General features: G+C 43.4%; 1 protein-coding gene across 1 annotated transcript in view; it reads right to left on the bottom strand.

The window, feature by feature from the left end:
* MAP2K1 (mitogen-activated protein kinase kinase 1) overlaps positions 1-23,188 on the bottom strand; it is an 86,524-nt gene extending 63,336 nt beyond the window's left edge. Inside the window, exon 1 of the mRNA XM_003784445.1 lies at positions 22,631-23,188. Within this exon, the coding sequence (XP_003784493.1) occupies positions 22,631-22,710 (80 nt within the window). The 5' untranslated portion in view covers positions 22,711-23,188. The remainder of the gene's footprint in view (positions 1-22,630) is intronic.
* Between the last annotated feature and the right edge of the window lie 368 nt (positions 23,189-23,556).

Below are 23,556 nucleotides of genomic sequence, written 5' to 3'. Positions count from 1 at the left end.
GCCCTCTACCCAGGGGACAGCTTGAGGCTCTGTCTCAAAAAAAAAAAAAAAAAAAAAATTGTGTTATCATTCTAGATTAACTGTTAAAACAATTTTTTCTCTCCCTCCAAATATACTAATTATCCTCCATTTTTCCTTTTTCCTAAAAGTTAAAGTCTATCAAACGGTTAACCTCTAGTTTACACATGACTGTAAAGAAATCTGTCAAGAATTTAATGGCCCTTACCAAAGAGATGAAAGAAAATGTAAGGATTAATGAGAAATTATAATCATTTGCCCTGTGCTAAGGATATTTACCAACGAACAAGTATTCACTTTCATTCATTTCAAACTGGACTGGGTGTGGCAGCTAACCCTTATAATCCCAGCACCTTGGGAGGCCAAGGAAGAAGGATCACTTGAGGCCAGGATAAAACTCAACCTGGGGAACATAGTAAGAACCTGTTCTCTACCAAAAAAAGGAAAAAATTAACTAGGCATGGCAGTAATGCACATATCCTAGCTACACAGGAGACTGAGACAGGAGGATCATTTGAGCCCAGGAGTTCAAGGCTACAAAGAGCTATGATCACTCCATTGAACTTCAACCTAGTAGAACCCTGTCCCCAAAAAGGAGGGGGTGAAGGGTCACAGACTGCCTCCAGTCATAAGACATACCTTAGAGTGGGCAATGGGGCAAGACAGAAGACAAGGGCCCCCACACTGGAAAGAAGATCTGTGGATCTTGATTCAGGTCTTCACCAGCCAAAAGACAACCTGGCAGGCTGGGCGGTCTTGCTGGGCCTTGATTTCTTTAGGAGGTTAAATTATCATGATCTTTTCTATCTCTACCATTTTAAGGACAAGTGGCTATACTCAGGGGAGAAAGAATTAAAGGGTTTGGTAGGGAAAAAGATGACTAATATAATGAAATTCTATCCTGGACCCAGAAATAGGCTGACTTAGCACAGCATTCACCTTATCAGCCTTGATGTATTAGGAGGAGTGGGAGGGTTGGTGGGTGGGAATCACAGCCACCTACAGTGAAATTAAACTCTGTTCCCAAATGAGTTCTGCTGAAGTGTGATTTACCCAGAGAGTGCTAAACAACTTACCAGCAGCATGAAACCATGTTACCAAAATTGTGTTATTGCACAAACTTAACTTTTCCCCAAATGTGATTTGCAGAGAGGATGCAGAGCTGAGAATCCTGTGTCTGTGGCCATCTGTCCTATCCCAGTCCCTGGAGAGGCGTGGTGGGGGAGTGTGAAAAGCCACCAGGTGCCATATAAATTCAGCTATTGATGTCACATATCCATCAAGGAAACCAGCATTTGCTAGGGATTGGTATGCAGTTCAGCCTGCAAAGAGGCTCACCAATCTGTAACGTTCTCAGAGCCTTCCTCTGTGCCAGGCACAGGGCTGAGGGAACACCATGTAATAGGGACCACCAGGACTTGCTTCCCAAATGCTTCTCCCTCACAGCTAGGAAGGGACTGTTGGCTGAAAAGGCAATACAAAGGCCTACAGGGCACTCGGAGCTGCCTGTGGTTTGTACAAGTTCTTTAACCAGAATCTGGGGGTTTTTATCTATCAAGTAAACACACATCCCACATGCCACATGTGGTTAAGTGAGGAAATAAGTGGATATACAAGCAAGAAGCATCTACACAGACTCACAGAACAAATGCTATGATTATCACCAACACTGTGGCCCTCTATGCCAAGATATTATAAACTGAATATAATCAACCACTGATAAAAATCAAAGTCAGATTTTTACAGGGATTTTCTGAGCCTTGCCATTTGGAGAAGAGTCTTCTGCCCTCAGTCTTTACATCAACAAAACTTTACCAAACCAGATGCTAAGAAACATGTTATCTATCTATTAGATAAGGATGAATAAGATCCAGTCCCAGGCTTCCCGAGGGCCAGTCTGACTGGACAGAGTTACACAAACTTCTAAAGTGTGACAGGATACATACAAAGCACATATGGGATATGGAGCAGATGACCGCTGCCTGGAGAGGGTTTGAGCAGAGAGGTCTGTGATGGATTCACAGAAGATGGGACCTACAAATTGAGCTCTGATGTAAGATTAGGATTTAAACATCATACATTGGAAGTGGAGAAGGGAATCGGCAGTAGAAGACAGGGTATGAACAGAGGCCAGAGTCCACTCAGAAGACGTCTGAGTGAACCATGATCCCAAACATCTGGCTTCTGCCACAGGAAGAGAACACCTTCCAGTTATGCCACAAAGGCAAGTGACTACCCCTGAACTGCACCCCTCCCAGCTGACCCCCCATACACACACACACAGAGGAAATCCTCCTGAACTCTTTGAGAAGAAAGCTGAGCTTCCCGAGCAGTGCCTGTCAGGGCAGATGGTTGTCCTAGAGAAGCTAAGAGGAGTCTATATTGGGATGTACTGTGTGGCAGTTGTTTCCTAGGTACCTTTTGCAGACTCCTGTTTCACTGAAAATAATTCTTTCGCTTCCTGCACATCCTAAAAAATTGCAAGTATGCCCGGTGTTGTCTCTATTCTAAGGCTGTATGGATAAAAAAACAGCTGAAGAGTTCCATCATTGGAAGTTCTTTAGAAGGTGGGAATTTTTTCTCCTTCTCACCTTCTCCCCTGGACTGGGGATCTAATCCTGGCAGTTACCTTTAGTCATGTTAATTATTAAAAGCAGTTTACACAAACAGTTTTTGTGAATACTTTCTCCTGGGTGAGTGTTATTATGCCCAGTTTACAGACATGGAAACAGACTTAAGGATGTAGAAGAATCTGCACCAGATTACATACAGTATGAGCCAGGGTCGGGATTCTGTCTACTGGCTCCAAAGCCTTTCCACTGTGCCACACAGCCTTCAGGCTATGTTACTTAAAAGTCACAAAGTTCAAAACAGAACCTGGTGTGTGACATGGCTGAGTTTTCTTAGCAGTTCTTTATAGTCCTAGATTCTTTCTCTGATGAAAGATAGGATTACAACAGACGATCACTAAGATTCCTTCCAACAATAAAATATAATCTCCTTAATATCTACTTAGAGCTTAGAAGTGTGCTGAATGGCGACCCACAGGATCATGTGGAGCTCTTATAGAAACCCTGAAGACCAGGAAGTCACCACCATCACTCCCAGGTTTGCAGAGAAAAACCTGAGGCGCAGAGTGATTATGTAGTAAGTTAACAGCTGCAACAGAAAAGGAGCTCTTGTACTCCACAGGCACTACAGCCTAAAAATTCTGAAGCCTGGAGAATTTCAGCCCCCTTGGGAAGAAGGGTTACTAGTCTCTGGACTCAAATGCAGCACATGCGCAGGTAAAAACTCTCATTCAAAACTCGACTGGGAAACTGGCCTTCTCGCTGCACTGCGGGCACCCAAAACAAGCACCATTCTGAGAGGTGAACAGACGTCTACTCAGACCAGCCTGCAACTCCAAAACTGCCAAAAGCCTATTCTCATCTTTCTAGAAATTAGATCCTATGCTACAAAACAATACAGGGAGTCCTCTGGATGCTCTGCTCTCCAGCACGTGATGTCAGGCAGTTACAAAGACCAGATGTCAGAATTTCCAGAGGCCTCTTCCAGCTTTCTCCTCATCCTTAAAGTCCTTACCACCCCAGCCTTTGACTCTCAGGGAGCAGGTGCTTCCCTGGACACCCTGCCATCATTCCAATTTCCCCATTTTTAATCTCTCTCAACATACTCATGCACATGACGTTCACATTTCTTTGAGAAGCCAAAACATGGGCGGCGCCTGTGGCTCAATAAGTAGGGCGCCAGCCCCATATACCGAGAGTGGCCGGTTCTCCGACTCGCCTCGCCAAACTGCAAACAAAAAATACTGGGTGTTGTAGCAGGCATCTGTAGTCCCAGCTATTCGGGAGGCTGAGGCAAGAGAATCTCCTAAGCCCAAGAGCTGGAGGTTGCTGTGAGCTGTGATGCCACAGCATTCTACCAAGGGCAATAGAGTAAGACTCTGTCTCTAAAAAAGAAAAAAGAAGCCAAAACATAAGTTTCTCAGTTTCTGAAAGACAACTTTCTAAACCAAAAGTCTGTTAGTTATGCTGAAATTAAATATCACATTTAGGCTTCCTAAAATATTACCCTACTACAATGCCTCCTTTTTGCTGTCATGTGCCCATCCCCCAAACATGCACACACTTTGGAATGTCATTTAAACACTGGTGTCTTATCATTTAAATATCTTTAATTGCATCTACCAGAAGGACATTTACACAAGATTCTTCACTTTACTTCACAGGTATGATTCAAACTGAGGCTTTCAAAGAATTTCAAGACTAAATGGGTAGTAGCTATGTGGATGCAAATACTGACAATTCAGACAAGAATTTAAAATGCATTCAACTTGCCCACAACATCTGCATCTTTTTCAATTTTCAGCACCTTGGGTCCTTTAAGTCCATCTTGCAATTCAGTGCCTGACATGTATTAGGTTTGTACTAAAAATAAGCATCATTTCAATGAATGATAATACATCTTAATCTTAACACACAAATTAGAAATCTATTGTCGTGATTTTGGTCATAATCTAAATCTATTTGACCCTAACACAAATGCCATTTGAATCAATAGCAAATAAAAGGCAGCTGCTTGCATTCAAAGTATATATACCTCTGTCATTTAAACTGTTCTGAAGTTAGTCTTACTTGGAAGACAAATGGTTAGCAGCTGCAAGTTCAATTACAAAGTGCTTGGTAGGAAGACACAGAAAGAACCAGAGGAAATCCAAGTGCTATTTCATACATTAAGCATGGAATTCCTTTCCAACAAACATCTTTCATTTCCGTTGGGGAAACTAATCTGGACATGCCCTTTGAACTTGGGAAAATACAGGGCTGGTCATTCAGAGAAAGAATCTAGTGTAAAGGCCAGGCAAAGCTGAGAGAGAAGGGAAATCACTCCATTTACACAATTCCTTTCTGTTCATTTTTTTTAAGGCAGAGTGTGGGGCTTAGGAAAATCCACCAGTCTGAAGGTTTAGATCTTCTCCTTTGCAAAACAAAAGGAAAAAAAAATAATTAAAGGCCAAGATTGACTTGGACACATAGACCCAGCACTAACAGAACTTTCTGCAGTGATGGTAGCGTTCCAGGGGTGTCCAACCTACAGCCCACATGCAGATTATTTAAGGCTTATTTTATCTGTAGTGACAGAAATTATGCTTGGACCTTTTTTTGGCTCATCAGCTTTCCTTAGTGTTTGTGTATTTGATGTGTGGCCCAAGACAACACTTCTTCCAGTGTACAAAAAGGCTGGACAACCTGGTGTGCTGCCCAATACAGAAGCCCCTAGCTACATATGGCTATTAAACCCTTCCAATACGGCTAGTGAAAATTTAGAAACTTTACTTAATTTTAATTAATTTAAATAGCCACGTATGGCTAGCAGCTAGTTTTGGAAAGCTCAGTTCTACAAAGACTTTTAGTGTTCTACAGTCTTGGGAAGTAGGACAGACCTGGGTTCTAAACTTAGCTCCCCCACTTAGTAGTTGGGCAACCTTGTGAAATGACTTCCCTAAACTCCATTTTATTTGTACAACAGAATACTATGACCTTTCTTGCAGAATTTTAGTGCAAACTGACGATAATAAATGTAGAGAGACAAGATTGGCCTTCAGTAAAAAGACAGCTATTTTTCCAGTTGACATCCTTTAGCAATAAAAGTTTCATATCTTCTGATGTTATTCTACCCTTCCTTCCTGCATTAGAATCCATTCCTTTTTTGTGAGACAGTCTCACGCTTGCCGCCCTGGGTAGAGTGCTATGGTGTGATACCTAGGATCCATTCTTACCTCACAGATTAACAGCTGTGGTCCTACACATGCAGGCAGAGTGCAGCCTTGTCTATCACAAAAGGAACTTACTCAGAAATTGTACCAGGTCCTCCAGTAACCCAAGCCTCCAGTAACCCAAGTCCTCCGTGCCTCCCGAACTACTGATTTCTGCTTACACTAGGTTCCCCCCACCTCTTTTTTTTTTTTTAATTAAATCATAGCAGTGTGCATTAATACTATCATGGGGTACAGTATAGTGTTTCTGTATACAATTTGAAATACTTTCATCCATCTGGTTAACATAGCCTTCATATCTTTTTCTTAGTTATTGTGTTAAGACTTTCATATTCTACATTTAGAGAAATTCACATGTACCCTTATAGGATGAACCATAGGCTTGATCCCACCAATCACCCTCCCTCCACCCACCCTCCCTTCTCTTCCCTCTCCCCATATTCCTGGGCTAAAATTCCTGCCATATAGCTTTCCTATGAAAGCTATAAAATAGTTTCATAGTAGGGCTGAGTACATTGGATACTTTTTCTTACATTCTTGGGATACTTCACTAAGAAGAATATTTTCCAGCTCCATCCATGTAAACATGAAGGAAGTAAAGTTTCCATCTTTCTTAATGGCTGCGTAGTATTCCATGGTGTGCATATACCACAATTTACTGATCTATTCATGGATGGATGGGCTCTTAGGCTTCTTCCATGACCTAGCAATTATGAATTGGGCTACAATGAACATTCTGATACAAATATCTTTATTATAGTGTGATTTTTGGTCTTCTGAATATATACCTAATAGAGGAACCCCCTACCTCTTACCATCATTCAGTAATCTAAAAAACTCTTCCCTGTGACTCCATACCAAGCTAAATCTTTATTCAATGCAACCAAAACACCTCTTAGTGGTTTCTGGCACTTTCCTCACAAACTCTCTCCCCCTCCTTTGACTTCCCCTAATAAATATGTTATAGCTTTTTTATTTAGAAACACTTTAGGACTTTTTTTTAATTATTCAGTGATTTAGAACACTCAGAAATAGAAATGTGGCAAGTTACATTTATGGCTAACCTAGTATGACTTTAGTTACCAAAATAAAACAAGGCAAAAAGACTATATTTTAGAAGGAATGTTCCAGCCAGGCACAGTGGCTCACGCCTGTAATTCTGGCACTCTGGGAGGCCAAGAAAGGTGGATTGCTCGAGCTCATGAGTTCAAAACCAGCCTGAGCAAGAGCAAGACCCCAGCTCTAAAAAAGTAGCCAGGCATTATGGTGGCTGCCTCTAGTCCCAGCTGCTCAAGAGGCTGAGGCAAGAGGATCTCTTGAGCCTAAGAGTTTACTCTGCTATAAGCTATGACACCACGGCACTCCACTCAGGTTGACAAAGTGAGACTATCTCAGGAAAAAAAAAAAAAGGATGTTCCAGCAAAATAATAAAAGTGTTGCAATCTCTAGCTAAACTAATGTGTCAAGGGCTGGGCCAGGCACAGTGGCTCAGGCCTCTAATCCCAGCAAGGATTTTGTGGAGCTGAGACAAGACGATCACTTGAGGCCAAGAGTTTTAGACCAGCCAGGGCAACATAGTACAACCATGTCTCTACATAAAAATTTTTTTAAACTAACTATGCTTGGTAGCATGTGCCTGTATAGTCCAGCTGCTTGGGAGGCTAAGCTGGGAGGATCGGCTGGGCCCACGTCAATTGAGCCTGCAATGAGCAATGACTGGGCCCCTGCACTCTAGCCTAGGCTACAGAGTGAGATCCTGTCTCTTATTTAAAAAGAAAGCTTCGCCCAAATGTTCCATTGGTCTTTCCTTTAGTGAAATGGAATCTTTCCTTAGTTGTAAGAACCAAGTTTTATCAGTGGACACAAATGAGTGCCCAAAAAGCAGGATAAATTTTCTATCATTAATAATAATTGAAATGTTAAGCAGCTCTCTCTTCCTGTGTCCCCACTATTCTACAGGCTCTAAGATAGAGAGGAGCTGAAACATATATATAGGCTGCCATTTTAGTAGAACTTCAATCTGGATTTGAATAAGCCTTTACACAAAAGGTCTACAGTTAGGTCAGAATTCTTGTTAACTTCTAAGGCCTCCTGAGTTAAGGACATTCTTCTAGGATGATTTACTGAAGGGTGGTATAAAACCAAAGAGGGCAAACAATTTTGACTCTGGACTCTCAAATATGGTGAGGTTCTGACCTGTTTAAAACCTGGATATGCAATTTATAACTCAATAAAGAAGGAAGCATAATTAACCTGATCCAGACAAATCTTTTAGAACAATGATGGGCTAGTCAGTCATGTCTTCTCCCTACAAATCCCCAAATTTCAAGAATTAACCTGAATCTGGAACCCATGTGGCTGACTCATTCAATTGTTCCAGTTGGCCCAAAAAGTAAATGTACTTAAGTACATTCAAGATTATGAATCCTTCTTGGTAACAGTTAAAATTCAAAATAGGTCAATTCCAGAAAGTTAGCACTTTAAGGGGACTTTTGTCTGTGGTTATTTTGAAAACTACTGTTTTTAAAACTGACATTATGAAGCTTAAAAATAGGCCCTCCTACTAAGGATTAAGGACTAAAATACTCTTTCCTTCCCCCATTTCCCTATTATCTTTTCCCTCAACCATCTAGGAGAGTATACCTTTTCCAGAGCTTCAGGTTATTACTTGAAAATATTTTCTTTAGGATATTAAGTAAAGTTGCCAAAATTCACTGTTGGATAAACTTGGAAAATATTCGAGCAAAGGTCCCAAATGTACTGTAATATATACACTATAAAAAAATAAGTCAGGATAAAAGCTCCTTGCCAGAAGTGTGAACTCTGGCAAGTTCCTTTTCCTCTCAGGGTCTGGTTTTCACATCTCTCAAATGAAGACACAGAGCTAGAGGATGTGTACCGTCTCATCCAACCGGAATAGTCCCTGCTTCTGTAACACTGGGCAGCTGCTTCCTATTTCATGGCTCCTTGGAAAGAACAGTCCCTGACCCAGAAAATCCTTGAGAAGTCTCCTTATGCTTAATACCGTTCCCCTGTGACACAAGAACAGTTACTGAGAGCAATGCAAAACAATTATAAAATAACTACATGTTAAACGCTGTTTTGCAGATAACTCTAATAAACCTAGAAATGTAATCAAAAAACTTACTAGAATTTAACAAAGCTACAGGATATAAACAATTCATACAAATCAAACCATAGTCAAGATGAAAAATACAAACTAAAAAATGGTCAATCATATTAAAATATTAAGTATTTGAAATATGAGCTCTAGATACACAGAATTATTGAGAACAAACTATAATACCATAACACAGTGGTTCTCAACCTTCCTAAATGCCGCAACCCTTTAATACAGTTCCTGAGGAAGTACATTAATCAATAGAAAGATATTCCATGAAAAATTTCAAAGTCTTCTTCAACCCTAACAAATTCAAAAAATATATACATGAGTATATATTTTTGCCTAAGATTGGCAGGAGGCCGAGGCAAGAGGATTGCTTGAGCTCAGGAATTTAAGGTTGCTGCGAGCTATGATGCCACAGCACTCTAACCTGGGGCAACAGGGTGAGACTCTGTCTCAAAAAAAAAACAAAGAAAGAAACCTACATAAGAGTGGGTTAAAAGGCAAGTTTATTAATGAGCAAAAACTCGGGCAGTGCCTATACCAAAGGTGGTGGGTTCAAACCCAGCTCTGGCCAAAAAAAAAAAAAAAAAAAAAATAAAAAAAAAAAAAAAAAAAAGAAATGAGCAAAAACTGCCAAAACCAAGTAAAGATAAACTTGAAGTGCAACACATGAATAAATAAATCATATTTAATAAACTCCAGTAAGATAATAGAACTCACTGCAGAGAAAATTAACTTCGACCTATACATTGCACCAAACATATTAATTCATTCCAGAAGGGAGAAAGTTAATTACATAAGGGAGAGAAAAAAGGCTAGAAGAAAATGAAGCCACATACTCCTGCTGGTCATGAAGAGAAGACTTCTAAATACTAATGAAAAAAATTGGGTAGTTATCCTATACAAAAGACAAGCTTTTGAAAAGGTAAAAATATGTTTTCTTACTCTAACACTAAACACAATGGAACTATGTAGTAACCACCACATAACTTTTTAAAACACAAAGCACACAAAAACTATTTAGAAATATCTATTTAAAAGTGGACAGAAGGAAAGAAAACTTTGCATGTGACTTCTCAAAATGTGCAGCCTGCTACCAACTCCCAACCTACCTCTCCAGCTTCATCTCCCAGGAGCTGCACCAATGGACCCACTGGTCACACTAAACTACTTGCTGGCCGGTGCACACATCCCAAGCCTTCCCACTTGTTTGAGTGTGCTCATCCTGCGCTCTCTTCCTGCCACGCCCCCCATTCCCGTGGAAATCCTAGCCATCCTTCAAGAGCCAGTTCAAATGTCATCTCCTCCATGAAGGCTCTCCTAATCTCCCCTCCTGGCTGGGCATGCTCCCTCCTCTGAACAAGCACTGAAACAGTGCTTCTTTGTACCTCTTCTTTGGGGCACTTTTCTTACTCTGCTTTTTCTTGTGCTCTTGCGATCTCCTCATCCTCTCCCATATCAGATTTTAAGATCCTGAGAGGCAGAGATAATCTCATTTACCTTCAAGCCACCCACCTGCAGCTGCCAGCATAGTCTTACATTCAGTAAGCATTCAATAAATATTAGTTTAAACCAAATTGATGGAATAATCTCATTTCAAAAATACAGCTAAAAGTAAAGCAAACTGACCTTTAAAGGAGCCTTATCCTGCCTATTCAACTATCAAAAAAGTACTTAACTTAAAAAAAACAGTTCTGAAGCTCTGAGGAAATAGTTGAAATACACCTTCTAAATGTGTTCAATCTTTTTCTGGAACATATCCTATTAATATGTAACAACAGCAGCAGCATGCATGGTCCATTGCCTTTGATTTCGTTGGATGAATTCATCTAAAAGCAACCGGCTCAAAAATATTAACAAGAGGATCATTAAATTTAAAACTCTGGGCAGCAAAATAATCAAAGAAGTATCATTTGCTTAGCTAGACTATCAAATTCTACTCATCAGCCAATAAAAATAACAAGTATGTAGCCAGGCCAGTTGTGGTGAGCACTGCAGTACCAGCTACTTGGGACGCTGAGGTAAAAGGATCACTCCAACCCAGGAGCTTGAGGTTGCTGTGAGCTATGATGCCAAGGCACTCTGCCTAGGGCAATGGAGTGAGACTACTTCTCAAAAAAAAAAAAAAAAAAAAGACAAGTATAAGGATTACGTCCATGTGTACAAATTAGGGGAAGAATCATTAACTGATCTCAACTATCAAAAAATGTAGGCCGAGAGTGGTGGTTCATGCCTGTATTCCTACCATTCTAGGAGGCCAAGGCCGGTAGACTGCTTGAGCTCAGGACCATCCTGAGCAAGAACGAGACCACATCTCCACTAAAATAGAAAAACTATCTGGGCATTGGGGTGGGCACCTGTCGTCCCAGCTACTCGGAACAATGAGGCAGAAGGATCTCTTGAGCCCAGGAAGCTGAGTTTGCTGTGAACTATGATAATGCCAAGGCACTCTACCCAGAGCGACAGAGTGAAGACTGTCTCAACCCTCCCCCCTCCAAAAAAAGCATATAATGAAAGGAACAAAGGTTAACCCAAGCAATTTAATGTCTGTAAATTCTTTCTCTAAAATGTATTTATATATTTGAATTTTTTTCTTTTTTTTGAGACAGAGTCTAACTCTGTTGCCCAGGCTAAAGTGCCCTTGTGTCAGACTAGCTCACAGCAAACTCAGACTCCTGGGTTCAAGTGATCCTCCTGCCTCAGCCTTCTGAAGTAGCTGGGACTACAGATGCCCACCGCAATGACTGGCTAATTTTTTCTGTTTTTAGTAGAGACAGGGCCTCACTCTTGCTCGGGCTGATCTCAAAAACCTGAGCTCAAGGAATCCTCCCACCTTAGTCTCCTGGAGTGCTAGGATTACAGGTATGAGCCACTGAGCCCAGCTGAACCTTACATTAAACCTTTAAAGAACTGTTCTTAAGCAGGCAACTATTCGAACAAAGGTGGTGGGGAGTGGGTAGAGGTCATTCTATCCTGTCCACTCTTTCTTCAACACCCCTGTAACCTCTTCTTAACCTGATTCCCTTTCTGACATCAGAGAAGGATGCCCCTGAGAGTTTACACAGAGAAACAGGAGACACGATAAGCATTTTTAGTAATTGGCCCTTCATCAGGATCCAGAGGACACCTGCTATTTTAAAACAAAACATTATTCATCTTGGAAGGAGTTAACTTAGCAAACAGGTATGTGAGTCTCTAAACAGTTCTCTCTGGCTTTTGAGCAACAAAACAAAGGCACAGGGCATGAAGTAAAAACACAATCAAGAAAGAGACACCTGAATGATTTCCAAAACTGGCAGTTCATGGAAGGAAACAAGAGAAATGAAATTGGGCCCTAAGCTTTCTTCTCAGGCCCACCTGATCTTCTTTCTAGCCTGTATTCTCTGGGTTTGTTTTCTCAACAAGTCAGAAAGATTCACTCTGCTTGACCCACATTTCATACGGATGTGGTAGATACTTCTACCATCCACAAAGTGAAAAGCCAGCAAAAGGTGTGGGTTAAACACTATTTTGTTTTTCTCAAATCTACCAATAATGATGTATTGTATCAGCAGTACTGTAGAACTAGGGGTCCAAACAGGTACAGGCCCTAATAAGTTAAGGGGGAAAAGATACATGAGGGAAGGCCAAGGCAGGAGGATTGCTTGAGCTCAGGAGTCCAAGACCAGCCTGAGCCTGTCTCTACTAAAAATAGAAAAACATGGGAACCCCCTTTATGCCCTTGTGGCAGGCACCTGTAGTCTCAACTACTCAGGAGGCTGAGGCAAGAGAATCACTTGAGCCCAAGAGTTTGAGGTTGCTGGGAGCTATGATGCCAGGGCACTCTACTCTGGGTGATAAAGTGAGACGCTGTTTCAAAAAAAGGGGGGGGAGGGGCTAGGTGCAGTCGCTCACACCAGCAATCCTAGCACTCTGGAAGGCCAAGGTGGGTGCCTGAGCTCATGAGTTCGAGACTAGCCTGAGTCAGAATAAGACCCCTATCCCTAATAGCCAGGCATTGTGGCAGGTGCCTGTAGTCCTAGCTACTTGGGATGCTGAGAAGAGAATCACTTAAACCCAAGAGTTTGAGGGTGCTGTGAGCTAAGATGTCACAGCACTCTACCAAGGGTGACAAAGTGAGACTCTCAAAAAACAGAAAAAAATTACATGGTACTGTAATAAAATACTAATTTGTGTTATTCATCAACAAATGAGATTTGATTTAATGTGATGTTTATTATACAACACAGACCAGAAGTACAAGAGGATTAGGGTTGGGAGAACAAATATGTTGAACTGACATTACAAAACATAAGACTTGGGAGGAACTTTATTCTTTGAGTATTTTTTTTTTTTTTGAGACAGGAGCCTCAAGATGTCCCCCTTGGTAGAGTGCCATGGCATCTCAGCTCACCGCAACCTCTAACTCCTGGGCTCAAGCGAGTCTTCTGCCTCTGCCTCCCAAGTAGCTGGGACCACAGGCGCCCGCCACAACGCCCGGCTATTTTTTGGTTGCAGCCGTCATTGTTGTTTGGCGGGCCTGGGCTGGATTTGAACCCGCCACCTTGGGTGTACGTGGTTGGCGCCTTAGCCACTTGAGCCACAGGCGCCAAGCCTTCTTTGAGTATTTTTAAATTACAACATTTTTCAAACATACAGGAAAAAATGGAAAGAATAAAATGATGAAACCCATAAACCAACTAAACAAAACAATTGTGCATATTTTGCCCTATTTTCTTTACCCATGTGGGTTTTTATTCCTGAACTATTTCTAAGTAAGTTTCATATATCATGCCTAAATACAAATTCTCATGATCATAATACCTGTACCATATTCTATCTTAAAAATTAATATTCTAGGGCTGATCAAGGTGGCTCATGCCTGTAATCCTCATACTCTGGGAGGCCGAGGTAAAGGGACTGCCTGAGCTCATAGGCTCAAGACCAGTCTGAAGAAGAGCGAGAAGTCTCTAAAAATAGCTGGGTGTTGTGGTGGGAGCCTGTAGTCCCAGCTACTCAGGAGACTGAGGCAAGAGAATCACTTGAGCTCAGGAGTTTAAGGTTACTATGAGTTACGACACCACGGCACTCTACCCAGGCTGATAGAGTAAGACTCTGTCTCAAAAAAAGACAGAAAAAAAGTTAATATTTTATTCTAATTTCTCCAACTACGCTAAAAACACATTTTATAACTGTTTTCTTTTTTTTTTTGAACCAGTACCCAACTGAGGTCAGCACAGTACATTCGATTAGCATGTCTCCTTAGTCTCTTATTCTAAAACAGCACAACTCTCCCTTTTCTCCCCCATGACATTGACTTTTTAAAGAGACCAAGTCAGTTGTCTAAGAGAATGTCCCACAACCTACGCTTGTCTGATTGCTTCCTCCTGCTGTCATTTAAGGAAGTTAGGTACCAGGACCTGATTAAATGCAGGTTTAAGCAAGATTTTGCAGGACAGACACGACATGAAATGTCCAGATCAACATGATATATCAACATTTAAAGACGTCGGGTGAGGCGCCTGTGGCTCAGTGGGTAGGGTGCTGGCCCCATATACCAAGGGTGGCGGGTTCAAACCCAGCCCTCGGCCAATCTGCAACAATAAACATAAACATTTTTATAAAAAAAAAAAATTTAAAGACGTCATAAACTGGCACCATTAACAGCACTGCCCATGCAGACAGCATTCTGGTGATCATAAAGTGCTTTATGCATATTTCAGATGACGTTTTCCCTCACCCTACTTCCTTTGCACATTTGTTAATATCATCATTCTTACTCTATTAAATGAGGAAAACTAGGCTCAGTGAAGTGGCACGACCAAGTGAAGTGTGTGATCAAGGGCAAACAATTAGGAAGTGCTAAAACTAAGAAATGATACTAACTCTGAACATGGCACAGAGTTGCTCAGAAAAGATGACATATATGAGAGATGAACTTTATGCTGGGTCTTGAAAGACGGGTACCATTCATTTATCCAGGCACTGAGTTAGATACTGGAGAAATTATCAGTGAACAAAATAATCATAGTCCCTTGGTGGAAAATACAAAACAAACATAAAATCATGTAGGAAAGTGGAGGAGGACATTCCAAACAAAGGAGCAAGACCAGACAAAGATGTAGAATCAGCATGCTGGGGACAAGGTGAGGGAAATAAAGAGATCAGTAAGTTGGACCACAGCAGACAAACTGGGAAACAGAGAAAAATCAAGCTGGATACGGAAAGCAGGGCCAACAGCTACAATAGTCCCTCCCTTATCCAAGGGAACCCCCTTTATCCATCAGTTACCACCACTAAGTACGATTTCAAAGAGACACCAATTATATTTACCTAACTTTTATTACAGTATAGAACAGTTATAGTGTCATAACTGTTCAGTTATTATTATTAATCTCTTACTGTGCCCACTTTATAAACTGAACTTTATCATAGGTATGTAAAGGAAAAAATATAGTTTATATAAGGTTTGCTACTATTTATAGTTTCAGGGATCCAGTGGGGGCTTTGGAACATATGAGCTTCAGATAAGGGAGGACTACTGTACTCTGTTACAGCATGTTCTTCCTTTCTTTCAGAGGTGCATAAATAAATAGTCAAAGTAGAGTCAAGTATTTATGTTCAAACAAGAGCCTCACACTTCTCCTTGTAATAAGTCAAGTCATCTTATGAATTTCTTTGGCATTTCTGTATCTGCTGCAACACACAAAGATATTCTTCCTAAAATAAAGCTTTAGCAGGCCTTACTTTTCACTTGAAGTGTTCTAAAAAGGCAGCACCAGTGGCTCAGCGCCTGTGGCTCAAGCAGCTAAGGCGCCAGCCACATACACCTAAAATGGTAGATTCGAATCCAGCCCCGGGCCCACCAAACACAATGAAGGCTGCAACCAAAAAAAAAAAATAACCGGGCATTGTGGCGGGCGCCTGTGGTCCCAGCTACTTGGGAGGCTGAGGCAGGAGACTCGCTTGAGCCTAGGAGGTGGAGGTTGCTGTGAGCTATGATGCCACGACACTCTACACAGGGGAACAGCTTGAGGCTCTGTCTCAAAAAAAAAAGCAGCACCAGTATTAGTTATTAATCAACTACCCAAGAGAAACTTTCAAGTTCAAAATTATAAAATCAGTGTGAAATCTCTTCAAAAGCGCCTCATTATCATGGTGCACATTTCAGAATAGGCCATCAGCCTGTCTCAACCTTTCTGTTCCCTTTCTTTCCACTCAGGTGTATATTCCTGACACCTGAAGAACCACTGAGGCTACAAACTATGATCTGAATGCAAATGCAGTAAGTCTGAGTGTTTCATTCAAGGTTACACAGAACCAGTTCAAAATCCAAAACCCGAGACACCATCAAGGCCAGGCAATGAACCCTTCTAAGTTTATGGCCTTCAAGGCAATTTTCTGTTATCTTAATCTTCACAGTACTCCTTCAAGGTAGGAACTGTTCGATCACTTAATTAGCAGATAGCTACCAAGTACCTGCTACATGGCAGACACTGTTCTACACACTGAGCAATGAGCAAAGCAAAGTCCCAAACCTCAAGAAGTTTACATTATAGTCTATGGAGGAGGCAGACACCTATATGCTATGCAACATCACTTAGTGGTCATGCTACAAAGAAAAATAAGGCAAAGAGAATGTCAGGGAGTGATCAAGGCAAGCCTCTATAAGGAGATGACATTTGAGCAGAGGTCTGAAGGAAATGAGGATGTAACTCCTGTGGGTACTGGGAGAAGAGCCTGTGGGCAGAGAGAATGCAAGTGCAAAGGCCCTGAGGTGGGAATATACCCAACCTCTTGCACAATAGCAGAGAGGACAGTGTGGCTGGAGATCAAAAGGGGTAGCTCATCGCCTGAAGCACAGCGGTTACAGCACTGGCCACATACACCAAGGCTGGGGCGGTTCAAACCCAGCCCGGGCCTGCTAAACAACAATGACAACTGCAACAGAAAAATAGCTGGGCACTGTGGTGGGTGCCTATAGTCCCACCTACTCGGGAGGTTGAGCAAGAGAATCTCAGGAGCCCAAGAGTTGGAGGTTGCTGTGAGCTGTGACGCCATAGCACTGTACAGAGGGCAACACAGTGAGACTTGTCTCAAAAAAAAAAAAAGAAAGAGTGAAGGGGACAAGGGAATAAAACAAAGGACCTACCTGACCAGGCAGGGCCTTCTATACCATCACAGTAAAGATTCTATAAACCATCATCATCCCACTTTACAGATGATGAAACTAAGAGAAAGAACAAAAGATGTGCCTATGGGCAAGAAAAAGTAAGGTCTTGGGAGGTATCCTGCTTTACTACTGAGGTTTCTACTCAGGCCTCAAGCTTCTCCTCACAGAGATTAAAAGAGTTCTAAGCCAGGTATGGTGGCGCACGCTTAGCTACTAGGGATACTGAGGTGGGAGGATCACTTGAGCCCAGTTCAAGACCAGGCTGGGCAACATAGCAAGACCTTGACTCTGGAAAAAAGAAAAAAAAAAAAAAAAAAAAGGTGGCCAGGTACAGTGGCTCTAGCCTGTAATCCTAACACTATGGGAGGCCAAGATGGGTGGACTGCCTGAGCTCACAGGTTCAAGACCAGTCTGACCAAGAGCAGGACCCAGTCTCTAAAAATAGCTGGGAGTTCTGGTAGGCATCTGTAGCCCTATCTACTTGGGAGGCTGAGGCAAAAGAATCACTTGTACCCATGAGTTTGAGGTGAGCTATGACACCATGGCACTCAACTGAGGGTGACAAACTGAGACTCTGTCTCAAATAAAATAAAATAAAATAAAATAAAATATAAAGGTGTTTTAAAGAAAGAGATTAAAGGTGGCACCTGTAGCTCAGTAGGTAGGGTGTCAGCCACATACACTGGGGCTGGCAGGTTCGAATCTGGCCTGGGCCAGCTAAACAAGAATGACAACTGCAACAACAACAAAAAAAAATAGCCAGGCATTGTGGCAGGTGCCTGTAGTCCCAACTACTTGGGAGGCTGAGGCACGAGAATCACTTAAGCCCAAGAGTTTGAGGTTGCTGTGAGCTGTGACACCATGGCACTGTGTATCAAGGGTGACATAGTGAAACTCTGTCTAAAAAAAAGAGAGAAAGAAAGAAAGAAATTAAAAACATGCCTCATTTTGGAAGGAGAGGCAAGATACCCTAAGAGCCAGAAATCCCATTTCTCAGTACATTCCACTGAGAACTCTCAAAAAGATCCAGAGGAGACATGTAGAAAATGGTCATGGTTACGACTATTTGAGATAAGAAGGGCTTGGAAACAACAAAGGTACTTAATTCTAGGGGAATAAACAAGTAAAATATAGTACGTGCACATGATTAACTGCTCTGAAAAATAATGAACTAGTTACTCATACTGTGCTCAAAAATGTTGTATTTGGTTAAAAAAAACTGATGCAAATTTTAGGAATACCATTGCTTCTGTTCAAATACTCATGGTTCTTCTCCTTCCAAAAAGGTCTCTGTCCCCTTTGAAGATCAGCTGGCACATAATTTACTTTGGCCAGTAAAGTGACATGTGTCACTTCTGGGCAAAAACTTTAATAGCCTGAATGTAGGCTCGGCACCTGTAGCTCAAGCAGCTATGGCGCCAGCTACATACCCCAGAGCTGGCGGGTTCAAACAACAATGACAGCTACAACCAAAGAAAAAATAGCCAGGCATTGTGGTGGGCACCTGTAGTCCCAGCTACTTGGGAAGCTGAGGCAAAGGTTGCTGTGAGCTGTGATGGCACAGCACTCTTCCCAGGGCAACAGCTTGAGGCTCTAAGGAAGGAAGGAAGGAAGGAAGGAAGGAAGGAAGGAAGGAAAGAAAGAGAAAGAGAGAGAGAGAAAGAGAGAAAGAAGAGCCTAAATGTAGTTCACAAGATTCTCTTCTTATGTAAGCATATTTCAGAGGCAGTGCCTTATCAGCCTGGATCCCTGAACGACTTCAACCTACAGAGTTTCCCACTGACCTGAACGGGTGTTAAACTACTGACATTTTGTGCTACTACCTCAACATAACCTAATCTATCCTGTCTGATACAGGTTTATAACAAAATAGCATTTAGCACCCTAAACACAAAAACACAGAACACTGTATCTACTTCCCAAGCAGACACATACAACCAAATAAACAGATAGGATATATTAAAGCCTTAGAGGGGGTACCAGTGAAAGAAAACGGAATGGGGTGAAGGGAATGGGAGAAACGGGGAAAATAAAAAGCATAAAAGGGTTTATTAACACATTGTGCAAATATTCAAAATTTCATTCACTCTCTGATGCATTTTGGGCATCTATTATGTGCCAGGTACTGTTTTAGTTTCCTTATAACAGCAGTGAATTAAAAAAGGCAGCCCTCTGCTTAAAGTTTATGGTATACAAGAGAGAAAGATAATAAAAACAGCTCAGCAAAAAATGACTATGATTAAGTCTTATTAAAAGCTCAAGTGACACAAGAGAGACCTACTTTAGATTAAATGGTTGTGAGCATTTCTGAGGAAATTACATTTAGGCAGATAGATGAAGATGCTTTCTACCTAGCCAAGGAAGGAGGTTAATTCACTGCAGCAAAGGGGTTAGAGTAAGTATGGACCATCCCATGGAGGAAGTGAAAGAGGACCAGTGTAGCGGAAGAAAGGAGCGGCAGGAAATGTGGTGGGGTGGGAGGAGATGGAACCCAGATCACTGGGTCTCATAGCCCAATAGAAGGGGTTTGGATTTTATTCTAATTGCAAAGGAATCAGAAAAACATTTTAAACAGGGGGATGTTATCTTACTTTCCTTTTTTTTTGTAGAGACAGTCTAACTTCATCACCCTCAGTAGAGTGCCGTGGCGTCACACAGCTCACAGCAACCTCCTCCTCCTGGGCTTAGGCGATTCTCTTGCCTCAGCCTCCCAAGTAGCTGGAATTATAGGCGCTCGCCACAATGCCTGGCTATTTTTTTGTTGTAGTTTGGCCAGGGCCGGGTTCGAACCCGCCACCCTCAGTATATGGGGCCGGTGCCCTACTCACTGAGCCACAGGCGCCGCCCTATCTTATTTACAATTTATTTCATTCTAACACTTATGATCCTGACAATACGCTCACATATTTTTGCTAAATTTGCAAAAGACATATTTTTGTATTATTTCTCTTCGAGGACCCCCAGAACTCGTATAAACATCAAGTTCCATATTACCCAATTCCATCTCTGAATGGAGTTAAACACAAAGTCTGAAGTAAACCCAAGGTGCCTGGGGAAAAGCAACCTTGCCAATTTGGTACTATGAGTTCTTCACTGTTAATGGATTTTTTTTTTCTCTAGTTCACATTATCTGATAACATTTAAAATTGTGCCCCAAGGCGGTGCCTGTAGCTCAGTGGGTAGGACGCCAGCCCCTCACACCTAGGGTAGTGGGTTCAAAACCCAGCCCCGACCAAACTCCAACAACAAAATAGCCGGACGTTGTGGTGGGTACCTGTAGTCCCAGCTACTCAGGAGGGTGAGGCAAGAGAATTGCCTCAGCCCAGGAGTTGGAGATTGCTGTGAACTGTGACACTACGGCACTCTACTGAGGGCAATAAAGTGAGACTCTGTCTCAAAAAAAAAAAAAAAAAAAAAAAAATTGTGCCCCAGTCTAACACAAATTTTGCAAGCAGCAGAGTTCTTTCTGCTGGCAGCTCAAGATAGGAGCTTTGCCTGAGAAGCACTCAGAGGTGAAAGATGAAGATGGGTAGGACTTTCCCTCTCATTCGTGCTAGGAAATGTAGGGGAGCCGTCCCTGTTTATCTCAGGCAGCCTACACAAAGATGCCTCCTATTGTAACACAGCAATGAGTCACTGAGGTAGATGCAGATGGCATGCGAAACTAAACTAGGGCGAGCTGTTTGTCCAGAAGCAAAGGCACCTTAACGCACATATCCAACATTATGAATGGGAATTATCTTCCAGTTTCCTTCTGCCTTCTCAACACTTACCCAGGAACAAAGGCACCAGCAGGCAACATTTTTGGAAGGATTACTATGTACAAGCTTATCCAAGCTTCACAACTATCCTAAGTAGTTTCTATTATTAGCCCCATTTTTGCAGATGAAACAAACTAAACCTAAGCCTTAGGGAGACTAAGAAACTTATCCCAGGTCATAAAACCACAACCAACAGAGCCAGACTCCTCACCTGACACCAGAGCCCATCTTCTTAGCCATCATTTAGAATCTCTCAGTCCCACGCAAATTTTTTCTGCCACAAACTCTGGGGTAGTTTCTTCTGTTTTCTTTTAACAAAATTCCGCCTCCTTGAGAGACTACAGCTGTGGTATCTCAATCAACAAAAGAATGATAACAGGTACTTCTACTCAGTATTCACCTCCAAATTAAACAGGAAAAGGATCGTCAGGCCACAACCTTGAGCCAGAATCCACTGTGGTCAAGACTTGTCCTGAAAACATTAAGGACTGCTGAGGAATCCTCTGGGGGACTTTCAGTCTGTGTTAAGAGAATAAAATAGTATACTCTGAAACTGAACAAACACTTGCCATGCATTCCACTGACCTATACAAGTCAGTATCATGCAAAACAAACACTGCAATATTGAGGAGGACCTAAAGGAGGAAACCTGTGGGAGCAGGTGTGAGGAAACTGCCTGAACTCACAGCACAGTTCCACTGCTGGCCTGTGGTGATAACTAAAGGGATAAGCCGTCACCAAGCCAACAGGTCCCAGGGTTTTTAAAATCGGGAAGGGGGGGAAGGTTACAGAAACTACTAAAGGGCAGAAGGCCCAGGCCTACTCTGCTCATTTCATCAGCTAGCTTCCTAAAGTCTGCAAGTAAAACATTAAGAACCTCATCTTTTCTGGCTATTCTTTCAACTAGTAGAGTGTCTCTTCCTCACATAGTCTTGTCCCTTACATAGGACCCAAAAAAGTTGTGGGAGTTCAGAAACCCCCATGAAACAGAGTCATAGTTATTTAAAGAAATAAAATGCTTGTTTATGAGCAAAACTGAAAGCTGCAAATATGGAGCGGTCATGATGTTTGTTCATGTCTGAGGTCAAGCACTTAGGACTTCTGGTCAAGTGAGGAAAGTCAGAGAGTCATTAGCGAGGAGCTGGTTTGTTGAGTGAATGAATGAAGAGGAAAGCCCCATCCTTCAAGACAGTTCCCAGGAAAGCCAAGGACCAGAAGCCCCCAAAGTCAGCAAGGGAAAAGCCACGGGGAAGTCTGTGTACACGCCCCCGCTGGCCAGACAGCTGGCCTGCAACAAGGCAGTCCGGCCCCACAGGTGTCACGCACGAAGGTGACGATGCTGCTCGCCCGCCCGTTCCAACTCCACACTCCATATCCTGAGCCGGTCTCAAAGACGCAGATGTGACCTTAATTCTTCCCAAGCATTGGCCTCCTCTCTCCGTTGCAGGCCAGAATCTCAGGGGAATCACGTTTAGAAAACAGCTGGGAGGAGGTAGGAGGAAGGTGCTAGCTTTTGTTTTCTTGTGAGAAGACAAGTGGTCACTAGCCAGGGACCACGGAAAGGATCGGGAAAAGGGATTAAAAATCGAGACTCCCTAGGTCTACTAACTGGTCTGAGTCAGGAGCACAATCAGTGCTTAGTCACCGATACCTCGGCGGCCGGGAATTCCTCGCCCCCTGCCAGCCACAGACGTACGTGACCAACCGGAGAGGAGCCCGGCGCGCGCTCCTGCGCCCCAGCGGGGGCCTCCCCAGCCCGGCCCCAGGCTCGCCGCCCACCTCATACTTACTCCGCAGAGCTAGTCCCGTTAACCGCGGAGCCATCGGGGGCCGGGTTCAGCTGGATGGGCGTCGGCTTCTTCTTGGGCATTCTGGACCCAGGAAAGGCGCTTCCAACTCCGGGGGAGGACGGCCCCTCGCGCTTCCTCTGCGCTGCCCCGCTCCCGCTACGCGGGGCCAAGTCGCGGCCGCGGCGCCCGGAGACTGGCTGCCTACGGGGGGCGCGTCCCGCACGGTCCTGTCAGCGCCCACCGGCCGGCGGCGGTCTCCGGGGACACCCCCTACCCCACCCGCCCGGGGCTCGGCGCGTGGGGAGCCAAAGGGCTGTCCAGCCGGTGCAGAGCCGGCAATACGTGCGGCTTAACAGCCTGGGAATCCCTCTTCTCCTCGCTCAATCACCCAGTCCCTCCGGCTCGAGCGGCCCCGCCGCGCGCACGCCAGAACCCTGCTCCAGCTCCCGCCCGAGAAAGTGCAGCCGCCGCCGTAGCTGTGCTCCCAGCAGCTCCGCGCAGCGGTCCCTGGGAGGCACTGGAGGACAGGGGAGGGGCGAGGAGGGGGAAAACCTAGCCCCCACCCGGGCAGAGGCGCCTTCCACACACCCACTCGGCTCCGCCCCTATTACCTTGCCGGCAACCAATGGGAACAAACCTCGGAGGCAGATGACGCGGAAATACGTCACGCAGGCGCGGTCCAGGAGCGCGCTCCACGGCGCCATCTGCTGCCCGGAGACCCATAGGTGACCCTGTGGAAAAGGAGGGCCTGGTTCCCGCAGCGATTTGTGAGGTGAGCGCCTCGGGGCCAGGTGCTGCTCGGCCTCCTCCTCTGCGGTAACTGGCTTCCCCTAGCTCCCCTTTCCACGGCCCAAATCACTGTTGTTTTTCTTTTCTTTTCTTTCTTGTTTTTTTTAGAGACAGAGTCTCACTTTGTCGCCCTCAGT

The sequence above is a fragment of the Otolemur garnettii genome, unplaced genomic scaffold (genome assembly GCF_000181295.1).
Source record: "Otolemur garnettii isolate 467f Iridium unplaced genomic scaffold, OtoGar3 scaffold00011, whole genome shotgun sequence".
In the NCBI taxonomy this organism is placed as follows: domain Eukaryota; kingdom Metazoa; phylum Chordata; class Mammalia; order Primates; family Galagidae; genus Otolemur; species Otolemur garnettii.
The sequence above is the reverse complement of the archived record's forward strand: the minus strand, read 5'-3'. Positions and strand labels throughout refer to the sequence as shown.